The following is a 26,929-nucleotide window of genomic DNA, read 5'->3' on the forward strand; positions in this document are numbered from 1 at the left end:
AAAGGATTATGTGTAGAGATGGGTGGATGCTTGCTTGGTTGTTTGGATAAGTAGGTATTTACTTGGGTAGTGGATGGATGAGTATGTAGATGGGAGGTTAATGGTTGGTTTGAGTGGGTATTTGGATGGAGGGATGGATGGATTGACAGGTGGTTGGAGGAGTGGGTGGATAGGTGGTTGGTTAGTTGACTGGATGGGTAGATGAGTGGTTGATCCACTGAATGTGTGGATGAATGGGTGGGGAGATGGATGGGTGGTTGGACATGTGGATGGGTGGTGGGTGGGCGAAGCAGCAGTCCTATTATGTGCGCATTATAGGGTAGTCCTAGTGACTGTGAACCTGGGGGTTGGGTGGAGAAGGGGGTCTTACACTGGGGACCTAGGGCAGCTCTAGGGGCATGGAGGTACTGAAGTTCACTGTGCATAATGAGGAAGGAGGGAATGAGCTTGTGGTTGGAACGTAGCTGATTGGGAGCAGGGGACTGCAGGCTAAGGCTTCGCCATGTGCAGTCCTCAATAGTGACCTATGAATGACCCACGGGGGAACTTCCCTGCCCCCTCCCCACTCTTCTGGTGCTATTAGCAGTCCTAGCATTGGAAGAACCAGTGGGGTGATGAAGAGCCATTGAGGGCAGGAGGACAAGAATGTTGTCATGGTAACAGAGCCTCTCCCTGGACTCTCAAGCCGCGCGGGCCCTTTAAGGGCCACCCGACTGGCCACTCCCAACATGGCGGCGCGGCTGCTAGCTGCCCCCCCACCGAGGTGGAGCAGGCGGGGGTGGGGGTGAGGGAGTGCCCCCGGACCTCCCCATCATGGCGGCGCGGCGGGGCTGTCGCGCTGAGGTCACGGCGGCGCGCCGGGGGGGCGGGGCGGCGGGGGGAGCGATTTAAAGGGACAATGTCCCCCGAGCTGTGGAGGCGGCGGCGGCTGCGGAGGCCGCGACACCGGCACCGGGAGCGGCGAGGACCGTAGCGGCAGCGACGGCCGCACCAAAGAAGGGAGCTCCGAGCCCCGGCGCCCAGCCGGCGGCGCCGACTCCCCGGTGAGGCCCGGCCCGGCCTGGGGAGCCCGCGGGCGGGGCGGAGCCGGCACGGGGAGGGGGAGGCCCGGGCCGGGCAGGGCCAGGCGGGACCCCCCGGGGCGGGGGGCGGGGGCGGGGCCTGCAGGGGCGGGGCCTTGTCGGGGGCGGGGCCGCACAGGTTGGGGGGAGGAGCGGGGGTCTTGGGGCAGGTGTCCCCCCTACCTCGGCGCGTCCCGCGGGGTCTCCCGCCCCGGGGTGCACGGGCGGAGGGCGCATCTCCCGGACCCTGGCGCCCCGAGGGGTGCGCTGGCGCGGCGCCGCCACCACCCCTGCGACCCCCGGGGGTGTCCAGGAGGGAGCCCTCCTCCCCACGCTGCCAAAGTGCTCCGAAGTTGCGGTCCCGCCCGTTCCCCGCGGGCAGTGCCCACCCGGTGGGCACCCGCAAGTGCTTCCTTGGGGCCTGGGCAGGGACCCCCCACCACAACGGCCAGTCCACGGACGGGCCCCCTGGGAGCCTCCAGGCCCCCGAGGGCAGCGCCTGCAGCCAGGCCTGGAGCCCCGGCCCCGCCCCGGTTGCCTGGGCTCGGCCTCCCACCATCTCCCTGGGGAGGGCGCCTCATTCCTGCCCTTCACTTTCCGCCGTTACCTTGAAGGTATTTATAGGTGGAGAAGACAGCCCCCACCCCCACAGCCTCCCCAGGGTCCTCATTTCTGGACCAGGAGCCCCATCCTTCCCTTTTGCCCTCAGACTAAAGAGATCTTGGCAGGGTGGGATGAAGGAACCCAGGCTGGGTATGCATGAGGGGTAATGTTGGGGTGAAGCGAGGGGGTTTAATGCTGGGGTCACTTGAGGCTGAGTGTGAGGGTGAAGGGGTTAATGCTGGAGAATCCTAAGGTTGTGTGTGGAAGGAGGGTTGGAGTGTGGGAAAAGTGCAGGGGTAACTGATACAGGCAACAGAAGCAAGAAAAGTGCAGGGGTAATGATGGGGGGGCGGGGGACTTGAGACAGTGTATAGGATCAGAGTGTAGAAGTGGCCGGGATTCGGGATTCGAGCTGAGGCATGCGCACAGGATATGCACGTGCATGGAAGTGAGGGCACAATTGGGGAAAGTGCAGCGGTGTATGAATGAAGGGAGCCATCAAGAAGTGATAGGATTAATGCTGCAAGAAAACAAGGTAGCTGAGTGTGCATGTTGTAAAATGGGGTAAACTGAGGCAGTGCAGGATCTGTGTAAAGAGAGGAGTCATGGATGGGGAGACTGAGGCATGCTGAGGTTAGGGACCTTTGGGATACAATGTGTGAGGATGGGGCCTCAGTACCATGTACTTGCTCACCTGTGCTGGGAGGTAAACTGAGGCACTGAGCTGCAAGGGTGAGGACTGGGGCTTCAAGGAAGGAGAAACTGAGGTAGACTGCGTGCCTTTCCTACCTCCCCTAAGCACCTGTCTCTCTGCCCCCAGACCTACAATGCCTCACTGAGCCAGGCGGGCAGCTGAGTGGAGCCAAGCAGAGAGCATCTATGGATGGGCCCCTGGCAGGCGGCCTGGCCGCCCCGGATCGTCCTCGAGGCCCCGAGAGACTGCCTGGCCCAGCGCCGAGGGAGGACATCGAAGGTGGGGCTGAGGTTGCTGAGGGGGAAGGTTGCATCTTCCGGTCCACCCATTACTTGCCTGTCACCAAGGAAGGCCCTCGAGACATTCTGGATGGCAGAGGTGGCATTTCTGGTAAGAGGGTGGGCCCTGTGGCCCTGGGGGAGCATCCAGCCAGGTCCCCGAGGCTCAGGGAGGGCCAAGTCACCCAGCCCAGCAGGGGCGGAGTTGGAATTCTGATTCTGCCTGGGTTCGGAGCCTCTGCATTATGCTTAGTTTCCCATTTTACAGTTGTGAAAACAGAGGTCCTGGGAGCTAATGACCTGACCAAGGCCCCCCATTGGGTGACAAGGAGCCGGGACTTGACTCAGGTCTGCCTGGCTTCCTTCTCTGAGCATACTAATTGGGTCCAGGTGCCCAGCTTAGCACCCCTAGCTCCCCTCCCTGAGCCCACTTGTTCCCTATGGGCATACCCCATTCCCATCAGTCTATCCCAGTTCCCTCTTGCTGCACTGTCTTGGCGAGTCCTGCTCCTGAGCCATTGGCCCCAAACAGCTTATGCCCTCTAGTGGTTAGGGAGAGACTGGGTAGTCAGGGATGACAGCCACCCCTTTATGCCTCGGTTTCCCAGCAAAAGGGAATCTCACACTGTCCCCACCTCAAGATTTGTTATTCCTTCATTGAATACTCAGCAACTACTATGTGCCAGGCTCTGTTCTAGGTGCTGGAGATACAGCTGTAAACAAAAGTGGCGAAAGTTTCTGCCCTCAGGGACCTGACATTCTAGTAGGGGAGACAGACAACAAGCAACTATAAAAATAACATACGGGCAGGTAGTGACAGGTGCTGTGAAGGTATTAAACAGAGTGCCAGGATCATGCCTGGGGAACCTGGGAAAGCCTCCCTGAAGGGGTAGAATTTGAGTGGAGCATGGAATGAATGGTGGGAAGGGCAAGCCAGGGAGAGGGAACGGCAGGTGCAAAGGCCCTGTGGTGAGGAGGAGCCTGGCATGTTCAAGGGCCAGGCAGGAGCCTGGTGTAGGTGAAGAGTGGTGAGTGCAGTACAGGCTGATGTACTACATGTCTCCCTTCATCTCCTTGGCCTGCTCTAAAGGCCTTGGTTTCCAGGAATCTCCAAGCACTCTGTCAGGGGTTTCCTACACACCAAGCCCTTTATGTGATCATCTCATGTCATTCTCAAAAAAACCCTTTGCGGTAGCCTCGGTTATTATTATCCCATGTTAGAGATGGAGAAACTCAGACCCCATCTGAGGTGTCAAGTAAGTTGCCCAAGGGCCCACAGCTAGGCAGTAACCTGGCTTGACAGCCCTCATCCTTAACCACCACCCTGTGTCAGGGCATCCTTGACCTGCCCCAGTTCACCTTGGCAATGCTCATGACACTCATATATTTACAGAGCACCTCCTAAGGGTCACTGGTGCACAGCGACCAAGTATACACACCATCCCCGCCCCCACTGGACCCTGCCATCTGGGGTCAGACAGACAGAGCAGCAACCAGGTGCTAGGACACAGTCACTGAGGTTGCAATGGGGGAAGCCCAAGCTGGGGGACACCCAGGAGTCCTGGATGAGGAACATGGAGTCAGACAAAGAGGCAGGGGACATCTAGGCAGGGGGCTCCACACATGCAATGGCGTGGAGGTGACTGGTGGCACCTGAAGGGGATGAGGGGGTGAGACCCCTGCTCAGAGAACCTTAGCAATCCCCTCCTCCAAACCATTAGTAACTCAGGCCCAAAGAGAGGCAGGACCGTGTCCCAGGTCATGCGGCTGGCCAAGACAGGCCCAGGACTTTGACTTTGTGGGAGCCCTGCGGAACAGACTCTGGGTCCTGGGGCCCTCTCTGAGTCTGGTTCTGAGAAACTGGGCGCTCTGCTGTACCTGGCAGAAGTCCCAGGTCTGGAGAGAAGAAGGTAGGTAGGTGGGTAGGTATGTCCTCACTCCCCCCGGGGAATCATCCAGGGTCCAGTGCATGTGCCTGGGGAGGAGGGGAATGTAGCTGCTGAGGGGGGTGAGGTCCACCCTTACCGGTGTCCCTGAGCATATGGGGCACGGGGCAAGGGTGGCTTGACTTGGAGTAGGGTCGCGGCCTGGAAGCTGGAGGAGGACCTGGGCGTCGGACACAGTGTCTCCCCCCGCTGCCCTCTCAGCCCGTTCCACCCCGCCTTCCCTGAAGCAGGCACCTGCCCTAGGAGTCTTGTGATGCCTATAAATAGGAACAGCCTCTGGGGCTGCTGTTCCATGCAGAAGCCTGGGCCCTCCCTCATGCCCACCTAGTCCTTGGAGCCCCTCAAGAGCACCCCTGGAGTGGCTGCCTCCAAACTCCACCTAGACACGGATGAATCCCCTGCCTTCTCTGTCCTCCGTTATGGCTGTTGGCCTGGAGCTCCTACAGCCTCCCTGCAGCCCCTCACCCACAGTTTGGCCTCTCTAGTTGGCCTCCTGGGTGCATCCAAAGCTTGTGGGGCTGAGATGGTCCGCATGGATTGCTGAAGAGTCTGGTGCATGCCTGGCATTGGGACCAGGGGGCTAGGGGATGAACAACGCGTCATTTCTGCCCTCGTGGGGCCCCAGGCTGAGGAGGAAATCAGAGCATCGAGTGAGTGGGCCTGAGGCTCCCGGTCAAGCCTCCAGCTTCCAACCTGGGACATGTCTCAGCCAGCCCTGAACCCCGCCCCGGGCACACCCATCTCCCTTCCTTCCCTCCACCGCCGACTCTCTGGATCGAGCATTTACTCTGTGATCTTCCTTGGCATCGGGTCACTGGCCCTTCGAGACTGGGGCCGTAGCTGTTCCCATTATATTGAGGAGGAAACAGGCTTGGAGCGGGAAAGGCATGCCCTTCAGGTTCCCTCTTGGGCTGGAACTGGATCTGTCTGACTCCAATGTCTAGATTCTTGGCCACTCTGCCAAGCTGCCTGGCTTGGGGTTCAAGCTGCTCACGGACACGCTCTTCATTTTCAGTCTCTCATTTTCAAAGCCCCTCGGGGACCCCAAATGGCAGGAGCCAATGAGGGCCCCTCGGCATGGCCACTGCCGGGGGCTGCATCCAAGGTGCCTTGTCTGGACCCCCACCGGCTGTGGAGGCCTCTGGATGAGCCCCCAGCCCCCAAGTGTCTCGGACACAGAGCCCTGCTGGGTCTGCTTCCTCCAAAGTTGCTGCCACTAAAAATAGGAGCTTCACTGGAGCCGCTCAAACAAAGAGGCCAATACGGCCCCCTGGCTCGTGGAATTCTTAGACAACGGCAATCGCAGAATCATCGAATCTGGGACACTCGGAATCTCAGGAGCTTGGGGTCCCAGAATCTCAGAATCAGGACACCCGGACCCTCAGACTTGCACCTCTAGCCTGTGCTGGGGCTTGTTGCCTGTGAAATGGTTGCCCTTTCCTGAGAACTCATGTCTGTGATTCCTGTGTTCTCAAGAGACCCATTTCTTGGGGTCTCACTCCCTTAGCTGGTCCAGGCCTTGACTTACCAATCCTCCCACCCTCTGCAACACTCCACCCACTCCATCCTCCCCCCCCGCCCCCGACACCAGCCCTTTCATCCGAGCACACTCCGACCTGGCCCTGCTCCCCATCAGTCTACCCCAGAGCTTCTCAAATGGAGGCGATTCTGCCCCAAGGGACACTTTGGCAATGTCTGAGGACATTTTTGGTTTTCATGACTGCAGGGCCAAGGGTCAGGGCGGTGGGTGGCTACTGGCATCTGGGGGTGAGGCCAGGGATGCTACTGAACATCCTACAATACACAGCATGCCCCCCACCACAGAGAATGATTTGGCCCCAAATGTGAGTAGCACCAAGGTTGAGACACTGTTCTAGATGATGCAAATTTCTGTATCCTCATCACCACCTTCACCTTCCAGAGGCCACATGACAGTCACAACCCTTCTCTCAGACTCAGCAGAAAGACCCCTGGCAGTATCACAACTTGCTGACCCCTACCCTCTACCCTCAACAGCTCTTAATTTTTTGGCCTCTGACAGTCAGCTCTCAATTTCCCGGGCAAATTGGACAGTAGGGGATTTGAAAAAGTACAAACCCCGGCACTAGCGCTCTTTCTGGACCATCCTCAAATTGAAGCTAATCCAGCAATTGCATCTGTTGGGCTCTGGATGGGGCACAAGTTCCCCCAGTGTGTTAACCTTGGCCCACGCAATTGGCCTGTGCCCCGATTGGCATGCTCGCCTGCGGCAGGCGGGTGCGGCAGGCAGAGGAGGCACAGGCCAGGATTCCTGTGGTCGCTCCAGGCATTGGCTCCACAGGCGGATAATGGAGAGTTGGCTCTATCTGTGTGAGGGTTCCTAGGAGGGCATGTGATTCTACAATGTAGGCCTGGAAGGGGTTCTGGGAGGCAGGAGGCAGGGACGGGCCCTCTGCAGCTCAGACTAGAGGGCTCCTCACTCTTCATCTGGCAAGTATTGGTGGAGCACCTGCCGTGTGCTGGGCACTGAGGTGCTACAGTGAATGAGGCCCTGGGGGGGGCGGTGGGGAAGCTTATGTGCTAGCAGGGGACACAGGCAATTTCAGAGAGTGCTAAGAAAAAAAAAAAAAAAAACAGGTAATGAGAGAGAAAATCGTAGGGGCTCAGTTTAGCAGGTGGCCAGGGAAGGGTTCTCCAGGCAGAGGGAATAGCTGGTGCAAAGGCCCTGAGGTCCGAAAGAGTTAGGTAGGTTTGAGGCTTCACGAGGAGTCTGGGAAGAGTGAGTGAGGGGTAAGGAGGAGAGGGAGGTGAGGCTGGAAAGACCTGCAGAGGTTTGACCTCACGGGGCCTTGTAGGTGGTGGTCGGGAATCTGGCTTTTATTGTAGGTATGATGAGAAGCCAGGTGAGATTTTACCAGGGTGTGACTTAAAAAAAATTACCCTGGCTGCCAGATGGGGGCAAAGAGAGAAGGGTTGAAGGCAGCAAGCCCTGGTGGTCCCCTAGGAAAGCAAAGGGGACTCCTCCAAAGAAACCCCTTTCAAGGCTCAGGAGCACAGAGGCCAAAGGCCTCTCAGGGGAGAGGAGCGGGGAGCCGGTCGGGCCCTTCCGAGGTGCCCGGCAGGGCTTCCAGAGCTGGGGTGCTGTGAAGGGCCCCAGCCAGGGGGACCCCAGCCCCTCAGGGTCTCCCCTCTCTGTTGCAGACGGGCAGCCCCATCCTGGCCTCAGCGAAGCCCTCCCCTGTGCCACCTCCGCCACCCATCGGATCAGCAGCTGGTGAGTGCCACGCTGGCCCTGACCTCAGGGAGGGCAGGGGGGCAAGCAGGACATGCCTAGGCCTGAGAGAAGCCCCCAAGAGTGAGAAGGGGTTAGGAGGGAATCTGGAGGCCAGGCAGGAGGAGGTGGCTCCCTGCAGGCAAGCCCCTGGGCATTTGTAGGGGGTGGAGGGAGGATTGGGATTAACACAGACAGTCAACTCTCATTATCCCTGCCAAGAGCAGGGCCAGTGGGCCAGGAGCCTGGAGGTTGGACCCTTGGAGTCCTGTCTCTGCCAGGTGATCCTTAGAATAATGTTTGGCTTCTCTGAGTCTCAGTTTCCTCATCGGTAAATGGAGACCCTAAGATACATCTCACAACCTCACCTCGAGGACCCAAGGGACGTTGGGTAGGAGCAGGAATTGACAGCAATGCTGATGGCAGCAGCCTTTTATTAAATGGCTTGGGGGGTGCTAATATGTAATAACATCCATATTGGGATTAATAATAGCTCTCAGTTATTTAGCGCTTGCTGTGTACTAGGCCCTCAGCGCAGGTTTACCCCACTGAGTCTTTGCCATAACCCTGGGGGGAATGGTCCCATTAACATTGCATGTCACTGATGGGGCTTAGAGAGGTAACCCTGTGATTTCCGCTCAGCCTCTCAGTGGAACCTGTTTCCGCATCTGTTCCGTGGGTGTGATCCATAGCCCCTCGTGGAGGCAAGATCTTGAAAATGAGGGGGATTGATCAGGAACAGTCATAATAAGAACCCACAGTGGTCATGGGCTTACTGGGAATCAGGCAGCAGGCCAAGTGAAGCGTTTCCCAGCTTTGAGTTGTGTCATCCTCACCCTACACTTCATGGGGTCAAGGTCCCCATTTGAATTAAGCACCTGCAGTGTGTTAGGTTTTCTTTGATCATGGGTACGAGAAAGCTCCCTTAGTCATTGCATAAGGGCACAGAAGCTCCTGGTTCTTGGGACTCATCCCCATTTTTAGGATTGGAAAACTGAGGCTCAGTGGGGTTGCCTTACCTCCCCTCTCCTCCAAAGGAGGTCAGGGTCACTGGGGCCACAGGCTGAGCAGGGACTTTGCACCTCTCCTGACTCTGCCCTTCTGGGAGGGGAGATGCAGGGAGGAAGGTAAATTTGCTTGAGTTGTTTATGCTGCAGAGTTTCACCAAATTTGCTGGAAAGATGAGGCTAAACAAACTAGATCACCCCAATTTGGGGAGGACCAAGACAAAAAAGCAGCCTGAAGCATAGGTCGGAGCCTTGGACCCTCCCAGGGGACGGATGAGAGTTGACTGTGCCACCAGACTTGGGGACACTACTTGTGATCCCCGCTGTGGTCTCTGCACACTCCCCCCACCACCACCACATGCAGCGGGGCTGGGCTACATACATAGGTGTTCCCTGGGAGCTAAATCTAGTGTTTGACCCAACGGCCCTGGAAGGGTCCACATGTACTCCCTCTACCTCCCGACCCACACCCCAACACACCCAAGCCCCTCTGAGGCAGCCCTCAGGCTGGGTCTCTGGAGCCTGTCTCAGACTGCCTGAGACCCCCTCCCCTGCCCAAGGAAGGGAAACTGAGGCCCACAGCTAACCTGTCCCCATTGGCACTTCCTTGCAGCTGCTGGGATGGAGGCAGCCTGGACTTCCAGCCGGGCTCCCCACCACCCCATCCCCTGGGCCACTTCCCTGGCCCCCCCGATGGCCGGGGGCCCTGGGAGCACCCCATGGTTCAGGAGGCCGGGGAGGGCATCCCATCTGAGCAGAGGTTCGAGGACTCGGTCATTATAAGAACCGTGAAGCCCCACGCTGAGCTCGAGGGCTCTAGAAGGTTCTTGTACCATCAGGGTGAATCGAAGCTCTTGGAGAAGGTTCCCCGGGGCCGCCCCAGGTTCGACTGGCTCCAAGACCCAGAAGAGCAGGCCCCACTCCAGGATGCAGCGCTGCACCTGGACCTGCCGCCCCAGCTGCCACCCCTCACCTCCTTCCGGACAGTGCTCGTGCCGGTAGAAGATACCACTAAGGCGTTGGATGTGCCAGTGGTGGGCACCGGAGAACACCTGGCAGACCTGGAAGGCCTGGCCCAGCCGTCCGAGTGGAGCCTGCCCAGGTCGGCCTCAGAGGTGGCCACACAGACCTGGACGGTGAACTCAGAGGCATCTGTGGAGCGGCTGCAGCCACTGCTCGCCCCCGTCCGGACGAGGCCCTATCTGTGTGAACTGCTGGAGGAAGTGGCCGAGGGGGTGGCCAGCCCAGACGAGGATGAGGACGACGAGCCAGCTGTGTTCCCGTGCATCGAGTGCAGCATCTACTTCAAGCAGAAGGAGCACCTTCTGGAGCACATGAGCCAGCACCGCCGAGCCCCGGGCCAAGAGCCCCCGGCCGAGTTGGCCCCCCTGGCCTGTGGCGAGTGTGGCTGGGCCTTCGCTGACCCTGGCGCTCTTGAGCAGCACCGGCAGCTGCACCAGGCCTCCCGGGAGAAGATTATCGAGGAGATCCAGAAGCTGAAGCAGGTCCCAGGCGACGAGGGCCGGGAGGCACGGCTGCAGTGCCCCGAGTGCGTCTTTGGCACCAATTCCTCCAAGGCCTTTGTGCAGCATGCCAAGCTGCACATGCGTGAGCCACAAGGCCAGGCTGCAAAGGAGCCCTTCGGGGGCGGCAGCAGGGCTGGCAGCCCGAGCCCCGATGCCACCTCCCTCACCTATCAACCCTACGGAGATTCCTTGGGCCTCAGTGCCTGTGTGTTCTGTGGCTTCCCCGCGCCCAGCGAGAGCCTGCTCAGGGAGCACATGAGGCTTGTGCATGCCAACTGGGAGGAGGATGGTGAGGCTCTTGAGGAGGACCCTGCCAGCCGGCCCGGCACCAGCCAGGATGCTTATGCCCGATTCTCTGATGCCACTGACTACTTTGGCAAAGCTGAGCCGCTCTTGGCCCCCATGTGGCAGGGGAACCCTGCTGGATACGACCCCAGCCTGTCCTTCGGCCCTGGCTGCCAGCAGCTGGGCATGAGGGACTGCCCACTGTTGAAGCCACTCCCACATGGCTCGAGCCAGAGGCCTCAGGGAAGGCCAGCCTTTCCCTCGTCACTAGCATCTGCCCCCTACTCCTTACAGGCCAGTAGAAGCAAGAGTGCTGTCCACCCACAGGGGCTCTCAGCCCAACTGGGGGACCAGAGGCACCCTTGGAGCGAAGAGGACGAGGAGGAGGACATACTGCTGGCCTCGGAAATGGACTTTTCCCCCGAAAATGGGGTCTTTGCACCGTCAGCCACCCCCGGCCTCATCCCGCAGTCAGCCCTAGAGCTCAAGCGGACATTCCAAGAAGCCCTGCAGACAGCTGAAGCCTCAGGGGCACAGCAGCAGCAACTCTGTGGGATGGTGCCGGTCGTTGTGGTGGCGAAGCTCGGGCCGCAAGTCATGGCTGCGGCAGCCAGGGCCCCCCCGAGGCTGCAGCCTGAGGAGCTGGGGCTGGGGGGTGGCCACCCCCTGGACTTCCTGCTCCTGGACACACCGCTGGGTGGCCCTCTGGGGCTGGACACATTCCTGGATGGGGACCCAGCAGAGGCACTGAAGCATGAGGAGCGGAAATGCCCCTACTGCCCAGATCGCTTCCACAATGGCATCGGCTTGGCCAACCACGTTCGGGGCCACCTGAACCGCGTGGGCGTCAGCTACAACGTGCGGCATTTCATCTCCGCCGAGGAGGTGAAGGCTATCGAGCGCAGGTTCTCCTTCCAGAAGAAGAAGAAAAAAGGTAGGGCAGCTTCACTCCGGCACCCACCTCCCTCCAACACCTGGGAGATGCACAGCTGGGCAGCTGAGTTCTGAACCAACCAACCCTCACTCTAAATCCTCCCGTAGTGCCAAGCAGGGTGAAGTCAGGGCCTCCCCTCTCAGAAGACCTGGGAGCTGAGGCAAAGGTCACCACATTGGAGGAGGTGCGGGGACACCCCAATGCCCTGGCCCTTCCAACAGCTGGAAGAAGGAGTATGGGCAGGGAAGTCAGCCCCAGGCACGGAATTTCATTGATTCCTTCATTCAACAAATATTTATCGAGTTAGGTCCCCTCTGTTCTGGGCACTTGGGACAACAACAGTGAATGGAACAGCAGTCCCTGCCCTCCTGGAGTGCACAGCCCAGTAACAGGAGTGGTGGGACCCTGGCTGACTTTAGAACCCCTTGGGCTGCCTGTGGTGTATGCAGATTCCCAGGCACCAAGGTTCTGATTTCGGGGGTCTGTCTCCAACACCAGTGCCCTGGGTGGTTCTGATGCTGGCAGACATGGAGCCTACGTGGGGAGGTGCTGGTATGGTGTTTGAGAGTGTGTGTGTATGGGCACTGGGGGGAAGGGGCAGGGGACAGACAGCCACAAAACCAGGCAGTTACAATGTTAAGTGACCAGGGCTGTGATGGGGGAAGCTCGGGGAACCAGGAGTTTGGGGAAGCCAAGAGAAGTTCCCTGACTCTGCCTGGGGGATCCAAGCAGACTCCCAGAGGAAGGTGTCCCATCCATTTGTCCATTTCTTCATTCAGCAAAGACGTAATTTATAACGCTGGGGTGTATAGATATGAGCTCTAGACGAAAGAGGGTATTAATCAAATACCCAAACTCACCCAAATGATTGCAAATCCACCCTGGAGAAGTATTTCTGAAGGTGGGGTCCCTGATGCTTTGAGCTACGTAAGGGGAGAAAATGGAAGGTCAAGAAGAGAAGACTTCTTGGAGTGAGCTATACAGGCAGGAGCATGAACAGCAAAGGACAAGGGAGGCGTCCAGGGTGAGGAACGGCACTGTGTGATCCGCTGAGGATGAGCAGCCCCGGGAACGGGGAGAGCTGGGGCTGTCCCCACCCCCATCCCCAGCCAGGCAGTCCATGTCCTCTCTCTCTCTGCAGTGGCTAACTTCGACCCAAGCACCTTCAGCCTGATGCGCTGTGACTTCTGCGGGGCCGGCTTTGACACTCGTGCCGGCCTCTCCAGCCACGCCCGGGCCCACCTGCGTGACTTTGGTATCACCAACTGGGAGCTCACTGTCTCACCCATCAACATCCTGCAAGAGCTGCTGGCCACCTCAGCTGCTGAGCGGCCCCCCAGCCCCCTGTGTCGTGAACCTGGGGTGCCGCCTAGTGGCTTCCTGACCTCCCGCCGGCCCCGCTTACCTCTTACAGTGCCCTTCCCACCCACCTGGGCTGAGGACCCTGGGCCAGCCTACGGAGATGGTAAGGGGAGAAGGGGCAGGTAGGGCCAGAGCCCTGACCCTTCCCAGGGGCCCGGAGGGATGGAGGAGTGGGAGGGGGCAGCCACTCTGCTTTCCTGGAAGTGTTTCAAGTCACTTTACAAAGTAGGTCAACAACTGTCCTGCCACTTAGGGGTCATTGCTGTTTTACTCAGGGGCTGGGCCAGGGCTCCTTCTAGATCCAGTTCCTGCCTGCCCTGCCTGACAGTGATTTTAACATAGGCTTATTGAGCTCTTTACTAGGAGCCAGATCCTGTCCTAAGCACTTCACAAATATGGACTCATTTACATCCTCACAACAATCCTTTAAAGGCAGGTGTTATTATCCCCATTTTACAGATTTGGAAACTGAGGCACAGAGAGTTTAATTAACATGCCTGAGGTCATACAGCTGAAAGCATGTGGAGCTGGGATTTGAAAGCCCAGGAAGCATAGGCTCCAGAATCCTTTCTGTTAATGATATCTTTTATCTAGCACGGCACTGTCTGGTGGAACTTTCTGAGATGATGGAAATCTCTCTAGACAACGGTACTGTCCTACAGGGTCACCAGTGGCCACATATGGCTTCTGAGCACTTGAAATGCAGCTAGTACAAGGTTAGTGGTGATCCAGTTGGACAGTGCAGATCAGGAGTCTACATTCTAGATTTTCAATGGTGCCTACCGTGTCCAGCAGCATTGATAACCCCTCCCGTACATGAGTGCTTGCTGTGTATCAGGGTTTCATCTCACACCTGAAAACAATTCTGTGGAGCTGAGGATTGTTGTGTTCCTGTTTTATGGATGAGGAAACTGGGGGTCCTCCGCTTTGCCACAGCCACAAAGCAGCAGAGCTAGACTTACGCACACCGTGTTCGGTGGTCTCTCCAGTGTAGGATGGCTTGGGAAATCCAGAAGTAATATTTTGGTGTCCTGGGGCTGGACACCGTGGAGGCAGTGGAAAGGTGAAGGACCCAGCCTTACAAAGCCTGACTTTGTGGGAGACTTTACTGAACCTCAAAGCAGAAAACTCAGCAGTGAAGAGACGGTGGGCTCTGAGGAATGGAGAAGGTGCCTGAACAAGGGAATTGTCCAGGGGCTGCCTGGGGCTGAGGCTTTCATCTCTGTTTCTCCCACCTGGAGTTTCCAGGGTCCTACCTAGTTCTGTACTCTGGGCTTTGCTGGACCCATCCACAAGCCTCCTTACCAGTGAAGGGCACTTGAGGGTCTGCAAAGGGAAGAGGGGGGCTATCAAAGCTCCCTCTCCTCTTTGGAGAAGGAGGAGATTTGATGGTGGATAGTGGACAGAGAGAGGATAGTTGTTGGTTGAGGTCACACTTCGGGGAGAGGCAGAGTGGGGATGTGACCTCAGGCTTCTTGCCTTTGTGAAGGCTATCCCCTAGGCATTCAGCTCACATACCTGGCTAGGTTTGTGGTGTTTCAGTTGTGGCTAGGAGGTGCAGCTTGCTCTGAAGATGGCTGGGGAGCACAGGAAGCAGTTTGTAGTCTCCAGCATTGCCCCCTTCTTTCTCTGTCACTCCAGCAGAGGCCTGAATGTCAAACTTACGCCCTTTACCCGGCACCTGGGCCAGGCACCCCAAGAATGGCAGCCTGCATCCAGCAGCCAGGTTCAGCTCTGGCTAAGCTGTTTCCACCAGAAGACCAATGTACCAGCCCCTAGTTAGTGCTGAGGGAACTGGCCAAGTCATTAAGACGTAGGAGTCAGCCTGGTACTGCACTGGCCCTGTACATGGGGGGAAGATATGATCAGTCTTTCAGTGAACACGTTGCGGGTGAGGGCGATAAGGAGTGGTTGAGAAGATCCCGGAAACCTTGCCTGAGGAAAGATGTCCAGGATTAGGGCTCGGTCTGGGCACCGACCCTGCAAAGTGGCTATCCTTAGAAGCCTCTCCCATGCCTCCCTAAACTGGCGATAGGGAGCCGTTGCCAGTTTGGGGGCGGGGCAACGGTCAGATGCTGGCTCCACCCAGCTGTCAAATAACAGCTGGGGGCAATCCGTTTAGTTTTAGGGAGGGAGAAGCGGGTTGTGCTTGAAATGTGGTGACATTTTTGTGGGGAGTTCCGCAGGATTGCCGGACAGCGCCGTCGGGGGACAGTTGGACACCAGGATGGTGTCGGGGGATCCTCCTAGTTGGGGATCAGGTGTCTTCCAGGATTCCCGAGCCAGAGGGGAGACTTGCAAGGAAGGGAATGGAACAGGGTCCCGGGGCAGGTCCTAGCTCCGCCCGTCGGGCTCTAGGAGCCTGGATGCTGTTAAGGCGGATGCGTGTGGCCGGAGGATTCCTATAGTAGTTTTAGGGATGTCCGGGGTGGGGAAAGAGTGTCCCGGTCCGCCGAGACCTGGGCTGGGGCAGCAGTTGGCAGCCGCTCGTAGCAATGCGTGCGTGTGTCCGCAAGCTCCCCTCCAGCCTGGCGGGGACAAGGGTTTCGTTCGCTGTGCTCGACGCTCGGCCGGCCGCCCTGGGCGCGCCCCTAGGGACGGGGCGGAGCGGAGCGGACTCCGCGGCGGCGGCGCTCGGCGCTCGGCTGCTCCCGCCTGGGGCGGCCGCTCCGCGTGCGCCGGAGCCAAGATGGCCGCCTCCACCGCCCAGTGCCGAGTGACAAAAGCGGAGAGCAAGGCGGCGGCGGGGCCGCGCGCGGGGGGCGCCCGGGAGCGCGCGCCCGCGGGGGCGCCCCCGCTGGGCCCCCAGAGCCCGGGCCCCGCGGCTCTCCCCGCGCCGCCGCCGCCGCCGCCGCCCCCACCCCCGCCGCCGCCGCTGCCGCCGCGGGACGGGCCCAAGGCCGAGCCGGAGCCGGGGCCCGGGCCCGCGCCCGCGCCGGGTAAGAGCCCGCGCCGGGGAGGGTGCGGGGAGGGCAGAGTTGGCGCCCCGCTCGCCCCCTGCCGCCGCCGCCGACGCCCCGACGCCCGCCATCCAGTCTCCGGGACTTCCCCTCCCCCCAGGCCCTCCAGTCGCGGGGACCCTGGGCCTCCCGTCGCGGCTCGCAGGGTCCCGGGCTTCAGAAACACTCTCTGCCGTCACTTCGCGGAACCCTCACCCCATCTGACAGATGCCCCCTGAACCCTTTGGAGCCTCTGGATCGTCTCTTAACACAGTCCCTGTATCTCCCGCGCGGAAACCCACTCCAAGTCACTTCAGCCTTGACAAGGGCCCTGCCCCATCTGACAGACGCGCCCACTCCACCCGGAGGCTTTGACAAAGTCCTCGGCGTCCCGTGCCCCGGTGCATCCCCCGACCACCTACGTCTCCTTGCCTCTGTAGGAGTCAAATTGAGTCAGGGACCTGTCTGCCCTCCTATTAACAACACTGAGCACCTTCAGGGTCCCGTCTGACACACAGTTCCTTCATTCTCAGAGCTCTCTCATGCTCTGAATGCTAAACCCGGGGCTCAAGAGGCTTCTCAAGCCCCTTTTTCTGAAAAATTAGACCATGAAAACTCACCTTTGACTGACTGTCCTCCTATACGCCTCACCCGGAGAAGCTTCCTGGCCTGATGGATGCCTCAGAGACTTCCTATAAAGTTCTGTGATTCCTATTCTCTCTGTCCCCAGTAAGGTCCCCTGCTGGTCCAGGATCCTAGTTCTTACCTTACCCCACCTAGGGCTTAGCTTGTGATCAGACCACCCCAGGATCCCCAGTTGTCTCTGCAACCCCAGCCCCAGCTGTCTTGTCTGGTGGAGATTCCCCACAAGTTCCCTGGAGCCTTCTTCATGTTCTGAGCTCCCTGCCTCTGCCTTGCCTCTCTGGCCTCTGTCCCTGGCCTTGTCTTACTGAATTCCCCTTCTGACTGCCACCTACCCGCCCCCAAGACTGATAGATGCTTCCCTCCACAGAGAGGAGCCCAGAGAGATCTCTCTGCCCAGAGAGATATTTTCTCTGAGATCTGCTAAGGTGGGAGTCTTGGCTCAGACTAGCACTGCGTCCCCTGACCTGTCCGTGTTCTGGTAGGTGGAAGCCATTCCTAGTCTCTGCTGTCAGTTGGCAGCCTTGACATCCCTGCGTCATATTGGTGCTCGGGGTTATGGACGGAGCCTCAGCTTTCATGGGGTGAGCTGCATTCCAAAGTGAGAGCAGGCACCAAAGATGAGGAAGAAGGCTCCCACCACCACCACCAATGTACCCCTGGCCCTCAGTCCTTACAGGGGTAGACAGCCCACGCCTTGCCTGGGCTGAGCCTGTCTTCCCAACCTCACAGGCTTGGGTTCTGAGGAAAACGCAATGGTGGCCATGGACTTGGGCTCCCCCCTGCTCCCCAAGAAGAGCCTGCCTGTCCCTGGGCCCCTGGAGCAGGTGGCCAATCGGCTGAGCAGCAAAGTGGCTGCAGAGGTTCCTCATGGCAGTAAGCAGGAGCTGCCAGACCTCAAGGGTGAGTGGCGCAGGAGGCAAGGGTGCCGGCCAGGCTGGTCACACTCACAGGGAGCTTTTGGGCCTGGTAGTTAATGTGGGGCCCGGGAGTTAATGTGGGGCCCCAGGTTGGCCACAGCTTTCTCTCTGGCCTCTCATGGCACCAAGGAGACACCCAGCTATCTTCTCTCTTGAGCTTTTGCTGTCACAGGCATGCATGGCCTTGAGCCCTGGTCAAGGGAGGGGCATCCGGAGAAGCAGTGGACATGTTCATCCAGAGCTCACACCCAGACCCAGTTCATTTGCTGACTTTGATTGCTGATAGCTATGTGATCTTCTGCATGAAACTGCCTTGTTTGTCCATTGATTCTCAGGTCATTATTGAGTAATGACAGGCACTGTGCTGGACCCTAGGGATGTGAGAGATGCAAAACAGACCTGGCCCTTGTCCTTGGGAGTCACTGAAGTTGGGGAGCAGGGAGGCAGAGAAGCAGATAAGCAGGGATAAGGGCTCTGCAGAAGAGGGTGCAGGCAGGGCACCACAGAGACCATGGCTGAGGCCTCCAACCTAGCGTTTGGGGCATGAATTAAGCTGCACATGGTGGCTAGGCCTTAGCTTTTGTCTGGCAGGTCAGCATCTGTGTGAAAACCTGCTGCCAGGGCACCCTGGTACGTTAGAGATCCGAAAGGCGTTCCACTGGCCGAACCACAGAAGCGCTGTGCTCCTGCTGTGTGCCTTTGGGCACAACTCTTCCCCTCTTTGAGACTCAGTTTCCTTATTTGCAAACTGAACAGGCTAATTCCTGCCTCATTAGGGTCATTTTAAGGGTGGGAGGTGTTGACAGAAGCAAAATGCTTGCAAGAGCCTGGGTGAGTGGGGCCCCAAGGGGAGGAGAAGTGGGAGAACAGAGATTGTGCAGCCTCACAGCTAGCTCTCCTGGCCTCCGTCTCACCTTCCAGCCCAGAGCCTGACCACCTGCGAGGTCTGTGGTGCCTGCTTTGAGACACGCAAGGGCCTGTCCAGCCACGCGCGCTCCCACCTGCGGCAGCTTGGGGTGGCTGAGTCGGAGAGCAGCGGTGCCCCCATCGACCTCCTCTACGAGCTCGTGAAGCAGAAGGGCCTGCCCGACACACCCCTTGGGCTGCCCCCGGGCCTGACTAAGAAGTCCAGCTCGCCGAAGGAAATGGTTGCTGGAGCCCCACGACCCGGCCTGCTCGCCCTGGCCAAGCCCCTCGATGCCCCTGCTGTCAACAAGGCCATCAAGTCACCTCCCGGCTTCTCGGCCAAGGGCCTGGCCCACCCACCCAGCTCCCCACTCCTCAAGAAGGCATCACTGGCCCTGGCGGGCTCCCCTACCCCCAAGAATCCTGAGGACAAGAGCCCCCAGCTGTCCCTGAGCCCCCGGCCGGCCTCCCCAAAGGCACAGTGGCCCCAGTCTGAGGACGAGGGGCCCCTGAACCTCAGTGAGTGTGGGTCCTGGGAGCTGAGGGAGGTCCTGGCACTGGGAGGGGCAGGGCCTCAGGTTGGGCTGCAGGGCTCAGGGTGGGGGCAATGGGGACTACAGCGCCTGTGTCCTGAGTCGACTGGGCCAGAGTGTGTTAATCAAGGTGCTGCGTCTCCTCTTGGGCCAGACACGCTGCATATTATCTGTCTCCCATTTCACTTCGATTTTCTAACCCCTGGAAGCCTGGCTGTGGCTACTGAGCCTGCCAGGGTCATCCTTACCACTTAGGGGCAGCTTTTGGCTTTCTCTGGGCCTGAGGGTTGGGGCAGTGAAGGTAACCAGGGCTCCCGTGGGGCACCTTGGGTCCTGCAGGTAGACAAGTGGTCCACCTGACAGGAGGTCCCATGGTTGGCCCTGCCTTCACATCCTCCTGCTCCTGGTGTCCTTTGCAGAGGTACCTGTGTGCCCAGGGATGGAGCTGTACCTCCTGGGCTGCCTGTGAGCATGGCAAAGAAACTCCCAGGCATGAGCAGATTTAACAAGGGCATCCCTTAGGAAGTTAGGCCTTCCCACACATTTGTGGTCATTAGAGTCTGGGGGTGAGCCTAGGGTCTGGCACCCTGCCCAACAGGGCACCCCAGTTGCTCCTCACATTCCGACAAAGCTGCTTCCACTGTCTGCTGTGCTTCCAGGAGCAGCGTTCTGAGCAGGTGTGCCCTTGGCTGTATGATGCTCAGCAGCCTGTGGGCCCCTGCTTTGCACCCGCCCCACACCCTGCACAGCTCCATAGCTGAGGTCCCTGGGAAGAAGGCTTGGGAGCATCAGACTGTGCCATTGGAATTTGGCCACTGCCTCTGTACTCCACATCCTTACGCTCTCTACACTCACCTTGATGCCAGAGGGCTAGGCACAGAACAGGACTTTCAGCTTCCCAAAACCTCTTAAATCTGTGGCACGAGTCTTGGACCTCCAGCAGCCTGGGCAGCCGAGAATCACACCAGGCCCTCCCGCCTCAGTCCCCCAGGGCTGGCCAAGGTGGCGGCCGTGAACCCCCCTGTGTTTTGTCTCCGCAGCTTTAGATAGTGACGGGGGCAGAGAGCTGGACTGCCAGCTGTGCGGTGCCTGGTTTGAGACCCGCAAGGGCCTGTCCAGCCACGCCCGCGCCCACCTGCGCCACCTGGGCGTCAGCGACCCGGACGCCAAGGGATCCCCCATAGACGTGCTCCACGGGCTCATCAGGAGGGACGGCGTCCAGATCCGCCTCCCACCCGGGCGTGGCACCCTGGCCCTGCTGGGGCGGCCTCCTCCCGCCTCTGCGGCCCTCTCCTTGCTCCCCCCCCCACCGCCGGCCACGAAGGCCAAGCTGAAGGCCGAGGGTATGGCCAGCCCCTGGGGGAAGCAGGACCTCTCAGCCGCCGCAGCCGCTGGCATTTTCTGGGCCTCTGATGTGGAGCCGTCTCCTCTCAACCTCTGTAGGTTCTCGCTTCAGCCGCCCCCTCCTCCCTGCGGGCCCTGGAGCCCCTCCCAGGGTGGGGGTCACAGCCCCATCCCTACTCCCTCCCTGCTGGGGCAGGGAGTGGACAGGGGCCCTTAGCAGTGGACCAGTTCTGCCCAGAGATCTTGTCGGCAGTCAGCTGCTAGGCCTTCTCTCTTGGCCTTTGACCTCCATGACTGAGACTTTCCCTGAGAATGAAGGCCAAGGGTGGGGTGCTGCCTTTTGGTGTGGAAGGTGCCCATGGTTGCCCCTGGTCTGGATGGCAGGGCTACCACTTCCTGCCCCCATCCTCGTTAGGACCCGCAGAGCTGTCGAGTCTTGGTTCTGTCCTTTTCTGCCAGGACCAAGGGCCCATGCGCTCTCTAGAGCCTCCCTGTGCTCCTGCCGGGTGTCTGGCCCCCCCGCCCTGCTCCTCAGTTCCCTCACTTGCACTTGCTCTCCACCACCACCCCAGCCCCTGGACGTGCTGCTGTCCACGCCCAGCCGACCAGGAGACCCACAGGTGACTGTGCTAACAGTGCCCACGGTGCTAACTGCCCCTTTCTCCTGCTGCAGCTTCGGGCCCAGAGCCGGCACGTGACATCCGCTGCGAGTTCTGTGGCGAGTTCTTCGAGAACCGAAAGGGCCTGTCGAGCCATGCACGCTCGCACCTGCGGCAGATGGGCGTGACCGAGTGGTACGTCAACGGCTCACCCATTGACACGCTGCGGGAGATCCTCAAGAGACGGACCCAGTCCCGGCCTGGTGGACACCCCAACCCGTCAGGGCCTAGCCCAAAAGCCCTGGCCAAGGTGGTGGGCAGCGGAGGTCCTGGCAGCTCACTGGAAGCCCGCAGCCCCGCGGACCTTCATCTCTCACCCCTGGCCAAGAAGTTGCCACCGCCACCAGGCAGCCCCCTGGGCCACTCACCGACTGCCTCTTCTCCTCCCACGGCCCGGAAGATGTTCCCAGGCCTCTCTTCACCCTCCCTGCCCAAGAAGCTGAAGCCTGAACAAATGCGGGTGGAGATCAAGCGGGAGATGCTGCCGGGGGCCCTTCATGGGGAGCCGCACCCATCCGAGGGTCCCTGGGTGGCACCTCGGGAAGACATGACCCCCTTGAACCTGTGTAAGTGTGTCCCTGGGGCAGGACAGGGAGAACAGGTAGAGGGGTCTTCCCCCACATTTCCCTCAGGGATACCCAGAACACCCAGGGTTGCAATGGAAGGGAAGTACGCAGGCCCAAAGGACAAGGGGCTAGCTGTGTGTTCCTGCTGTGCAGACCCCCAACTGAGCTGCTTCTTGATTATTCCTCATTCCTATGAGGGCGGCAGAATTGTGTCATTAGGCAATGGCAAAAAGATTTTATTTCTGTACCATCTTTAATCTGTTGGTAGTGGCTACCATCCAGATTCCTAGGGATCAATTGGTGATGTCTGCCATGGGCAAGAGTATATGAGTATTGGAAATGGGTGTCTTCCTCATATTCCTGGTCACTAAGTACTTGACATTTGGAGTTTGAGTTAAGGTCTCGGCTGCTCCAGAGTCTAGCAGTATATGACCTTGGGCAGTTGCCTCTTTTGGAAGATGGAGATCAGCATGGTCCCAACTCTGTAACAGGGTTTTCTTAAGTGGTGTAAAGCACTTAGCTTTAACGGTTAAAGCTCTTTATGCAGTAGCTGTAACATCCCTGTTATAACAAGCAAGTGCATTTCCCTCTCAAACTCACTTAGCTGCTGTGTGCCGAGCAGGTGAGGATGGCCCAGGCCTCTGCCTTAGTGCTCACATGCATTTCATGTCTGCTTTATACCACGTGCTTTGAATAGCTCCCGCTTTAGGGTCCCCCCACCCCAGTAACACAGGGAGGTGGTTTCCATCTCCATTTTGCAGAGGAGGAAACTGAGACTCGGGGCAAGTATCTTGCCCAGCATCACACAGGGGGTCACAGCCAAGCTTGCGTCTGAGCCCAGGATCCAGGGAGTGCTTGTTCCTTGATACTTCACAATGTCATAGGGAGTCATCATGAAGGCAGCTAGAATTTGAGGTTACAGAACAAGCAGAAGGGCTGGATGATGTACACAAGGGCCTCTGGAGGCAGATGAAGGAGCGGGTCGTTCAGGTCTGGGGCTGCATGGATGGGACAGAAGGGCACTTAACACTGACCTTGAGCTTGGAGGCTTCCTGCCAACAGCCACCACCTCCTTCTCCTCCCCCTGCCCCGACCCCCTGCAGCGTCCCGGGCAGAGCCAGTACGTGACATCCGCTGTGAGTTCTGTGGCGAGTTCTTCGAGAACCGAAAGGGCCTGTCGAGCCATGCACGCTCGCACCTGCGGCAGATGGGTGTGACCGAGTGGTCTGTCAACGGTTCACCCATCGACACGCTGCGGGAGATCCTCAAGAAGAAATCCAAACCATGCCTCATCAAGAAGGAGCCGCCAGCCGGAGACCTGGCCCCTGCCTTGGCTGAGGACGGGTCCCTCACGGTGGCCCCTGGGCCCATGCAGGCCCCTTTGCCGCTGGCGCCAATGGCTGGCCGGCCAGGCAAACCAGGAGCTGGGCCAGCCCAGGTTCCCCGCGAGCTCAGCCTGGCACCCATCACTGGTGCCAAGCCTTCAGCCACCAGCTACCTGGGCTCAGTGGCAGCCAAGCGGCCCCTGCAGGAGGACCGCCTCCTCCCAGCAGAGGTTAAGGCCAAGACGTACATCCAGACTGAACTGCCCTTCAAGGCAAAGACCCTCCATGAGAAGACCTCCCACTCCTGTAAGCAGTGGTTGGCAGGGTCCTGGGAGGGCATCTGCCAGGGCCTGTAGGGCTGGGCAATGCCGTGCACACAGTTATCCCCAGTGGGGGTCAAGGCCCCAGTGGGAGGCGGGACTGGCTCCTGACCTGGGCAGCGCCTTCTGGGTACCCTTGCTCCCTTTGGGCTGGGGCTCAGCAGCACCCCCTCTGCCTGCAGCCACTGAGGCCTGCTGCGAGCTGTGTGGCCTTTACTTCGAAAACCGCAAGGCCCTGGCCAGTCATGCACGGGCGCACCTGCGGCAGTTCGGCGTGACCGAGTGGTGTGTGAACGGTTCACCCATCGAGACACTGAGTGAGTGGATCAAGCACCGGCCCCAGAAGGTGGGCGCCTACCGCAGCTACATCCAGGGCGGCCGTCCCTTCACCAAGAAGTTTCGCAGTGCCGGCCATGGCCGCGATGGCGACAAGCGGCCGCCCCTGGGGCTGGCACCCGGGGGCCTGGCCGTGGTGGGCCGCAGTGCCGGGTGTGAGCCAGGGCTCGAGGCTGGCCGGGCAGCTGACAGTGGTGAGCGGCCTCTGGCAGCCAGCCCACCAGGCACTATGAAGGCTGAGGAGCACCAACGGCAGAACATCAACAGTGAGTGCTGGTGGAGGAGGGTCATGTGCTGCCACCTACTGGGGTTCTCCTGGATGCCCCCTGGGTTCTCTGCTGTGCATCTGCCCTTAAGTCGCTTTCCCAGTTTGCCCTCCCGTTCAGTCATCCATCCTTCATCCCACCTGTCCCGAGGTCCAGGAGGTGTCCAGTCATCCGTTGTCCTGACTTAAAATTCCCCACAGCATTTGCCCCTTGCTCGCTGAAGGCAGGAACTTCCTCAGGGGACTTGCCCTCTGGCTCATCTCCTGTCCCTCTCCCCACCTTTCCCCACCTCAGAATTTGAGCGCCGACAAGCCCGCCCTCCAGATTCCTCTGCAGCCCGGGGTGGTGAGGAGGCCAATGACCTGCACCAGAAGCTGGAGGAGGTGCGGCAGCCTCCGCCCCGGGTCCGGCCAGTCCCCTCCCTGGTGCCCCGGCCCCCCCAGACATCACTCGTCAAGTTCGTTGGCAACATCTACACCCTCAAGTGCAGGTATGCAGCCCGCAGGGGAGGGAGGGAGAGAGACTACCCGCCCGGGACTTGGCCCTCCAGAGCCTCTGAACAGGACTTGGGCTGGTGGAGGCAGGAGATGTAGCCTCAAGGACTGCCCTGGGCTGTGGCTGGACCCAGGTTAAGGGCTCCTCACAGACAGCAGCACCACAGAGCATCAGGCTGAGACCTTGAGCTTTATAGCCAACAAGACCTAAGTTCAGTTGCCAGCTCTGACCCCAGCTTACTGACCGTGAGCAAGGATTTCCTGCTGCATGCCTCAATATTCCCACCTATAAAACGGGGTTGGTAACAGACCTACCTAATAGGTTTGTTATGAGGATTAAAAGAGTTGAGTATAAAGCGTTCGAACTGTGCCTGGCGCATGGTAAGCACTTGGCAAGTATTTGCCGGATTAAGAAAAAAATAGGTCTCAGTTCATTCTTACCAAAGTCCGTGTGTACATCAGAGGCCAGGAAACAGAGTCTGAGATGTGATGTGTCTGCCTCAGGCCACACAGGCCAAGTCAGAGGTAGGATTGGAACCTAAGTCTCGGAGCCATGAGCTTGGGTTCTGGGCCCCTATGCTGTGAGGCCTCCCTTGGGGCCGAGAGGATGAGGAGCTAGTGAGTTGGATGGGTAGGAGTTAGTGCCCAACTCCCTTTCTCTGGCTCCCATCATTCTCTCCTGGGGCCTGGTTGGGTAGGATCTGCTTCTCTATGTTCTCTTCCATTTCAGAGCACATGCTTCGGTCAGCTGGCAGAGGTGCTTGGGAAGCTGGATGGCCCATACCCAGTCCCTGAGCCAGCAGACTGCCCTGAGCATAGAGACAGGGGTCTCCAGGGGACCCTACCGTGACCCCATGATGGGTAGAGGTAGCTGTACATGGGAGAACATCTAGCTTCTGGGTCCCCCTTCTGTCAAATCCTGGGCTTACTTTGTTGACTCTGAGTAGCAGTAGGTGTGCCTGATGCTCAGAGTGTGGCCAGGGCTATGCTTCCACCTCTCCTCACTGCAGTGGCCACTTCTCCTTCTCTCTGTTCCCCCCCTACAGGTTCTGTGAGGTGGAATTCCAGGGGCCCCTCTCCATCCAGGAGGAGTGGGTGCGGCACTTACAGCGGCACATCCTGGAGATGAATTTCTCCAAAGCGGACCCTCCGCCCGAGGAGCCCCAGGCCCCACAGGCACAGACAGCGGCAGCAGAGGCGCCCTAACACAAAAGCATTCCAGATCCCCTCTCGTGCCACCTCTATCTCCTCTTCCTCCTCAGTCTCCTCCTCCCTCTCCTCCCTCTTTCTTTTCCGTTTCCAAAGGAGCAAGCCAAAACCTCAAACCGGCACCTTTCAGGAGCCGGGCACACTACATCCGGGGCACTGGAAGCCAGCTAGCCATGCTTCCCCCAGCCTGAGGACTCTGGGGCCACACACAGGGCATCTTCCTTCAGCCCACACCCACCTGCCCACCCAGTTCAGCAGGGGCAGCGGCCAGGTCTCTGGTGGCAGCCATTCTGTTCACAAGGGAGGAAGGCCAGCGTTCTCCCACGTCTAACAGCCAGGCAGGCTATGTTTGCCATCCGTGGCCACTTGCAAAGACCCCAAGGACCCCTGTCCTGGTTCCCTCTTGCCCCTATGAATATCCTCTCACACGCACGCACGCACGCACGCACGCACTCAACGTACCTCGTGAGACCCGGGAATCTGCCCCAGCCCTCCAGTTCCCGGGTCGAACGACAACCACATCATGCCACGGTGCTTGCTCAGGGGAAGCCACACTCCCTCTGTGGCCCGCTGCTGGGGCCTGGGAGCCCCCCCACTGAGCCCACAATGCCACGGAAATCCTTGTTGGCCACCCCCACAAGAGGGGCCTTCCCAGCTGGGAAGAGCTCAGAGCTGACAGCTGCCTCCTGCCATGTCAAGGCCCCCAGAGCCTTGGGGGCTCCAGGGCCTGGGAGGGGGTGGGGGTGGGACTCTCCTTCCCCACCCTCACCCCCCTCCCTCTTTTCACTGTTGCTTTCTATGTATAGCTCCCTAGATCTTTCCACTTTTTTAAAACCGCATTTTGTGTAGAGAATAAGGAACGTGGATCTTTTTATTTTGCAGTCCTGGGCCAGCTAGAAACCGGGAGCTGATTGACCTTTTAACTTTTTTCAGTGGCCACATTTTGGTTATCGATGTACCTAGAAGTATGTAAATTAGATTAAATTTCTCTTCTGGAAACACCCCAGGGCAGGCAGCCAGCGTGTGTTTTTCTGTCGAGTGGACAGGCTGGCATTGTCTGTCTGGCAGCCAGGGCTGGGATCGAGCCACCTCCGCCAAAAGCCCCTGGAAGCCCTGGGTTTTCCTGTTGGCCACCAAGCCCACCAGACCTTTCTGGGGATGAGCCCAAGTTCCCAGCTGTTGGCGCTCGATGGCATGGCTGGTGTGGATGCTCTGGCCAGCTGGTGAAGCAGCTCCTGTGAGCTGAGGAGAGGAACCAGGACTCTGGGCAGCTGGTCTGGGAAGGGAGCCAGGATTGAGAAGTGATTGAGGCCTGAAGGGCTCTCTGAGGGCAGGAGCTGTCCAGTGAGGGTGTGGGGGACTCGTTGGGGGAGGGTGAAGTGCACAGCTGCTGGGACTGGCCTGCCTTCAAGACATGTGACTTGTCTGGAGACACATACACCCTGAACCTGACTAACATGAGGGGAAAAAGAGAGCTGCTGGCTCCTTTTCGTTGTTATTTATTTTCTCGTTCTGCAAATGTTT

The 26,929-nt window shown here is 59.1% G+C and overlaps 1 protein-coding gene across 6 annotated transcripts; it reads left to right on the forward strand.

Annotated features, from left to right (window-relative positions):
* The first annotated feature begins 884 nt into the window (after positions 1-884).
* On the forward strand, positions 885-26,411 carry WIZ (WIZ zinc finger). Of its 6 annotated transcripts, XM_032626329.1 has the most exons (13): positions 885-1,043; positions 2,485-2,748; positions 7,763-7,835; positions 9,453-11,584; positions 12,726-13,049; positions 17,260-17,430; positions 18,369-18,872; positions 19,927-20,325; positions 20,904-21,455; positions 22,559-23,086; positions 23,283-23,702; positions 23,997-24,192; positions 25,243-26,411. In XM_032626329.1, the coding sequence occupies exons 2-13, from the start codon at positions 2,544-2,546 to the stop codon at positions 25,400-25,402; spliced, it is 5,664 nt and encodes a 1,887-aa protein (XP_032482220.1). In that variant the 5' UTR covers positions 885-1,043; positions 2,485-2,543; the 3' UTR covers positions 25,403-26,411. The 6 variants fall into 6 exon arrangements, with proteins under 6 accessions (XP_032482220.1, XP_032482222.1, XP_032482221.1 ...); XM_032626331.1 differs by lacking the exon at positions 9,453-11,584 and having other exon boundaries at positions 910-1,043; XM_032626330.1 differs by lacking the exons at positions 17,260-17,430; positions 19,927-20,325 and having other exon boundaries at positions 910-1,043.
* The last annotated feature ends 518 nt before the right edge of the window (positions 26,412-26,929 follow it).

This window comes from Phocoena sinus, chromosome 3 (assembly GCF_008692025.1).
Source record: "Phocoena sinus isolate mPhoSin1 chromosome 3, mPhoSin1.pri, whole genome shotgun sequence".
Lineage (NCBI taxonomy): Eukaryota > Metazoa > Chordata > Mammalia > Artiodactyla > Phocoenidae > Phocoena > Phocoena sinus.

What these genes read in the sequence shown, in the direction of transcription:
- WIZ (XM_032626329.1), top strand. Translation starts at nt 2,544, where the DNA reads ATGGATGGGCCCCTGGCAGGCGGCCTGGCCGCCCCGGATCGTCCTCGA. An exon ending in TGAGAAGACCTCCCACTCCT is followed by an intron (nt 23,087 to 23,282) that starts GTAAGCAGTGGT and finishes CTCTGCCTGCAG; the next exon opens with CCACTGAGGCCTGCTGCGAG. An exon ending in ATCTACACCCTCAAGTGCAG is followed by an intron (nt 24,193 to 25,242) that starts GTATGCAGCCCG and finishes CCCCCCCTACAG; the next exon opens with GTTCTGTGAGGTGGAATTCC.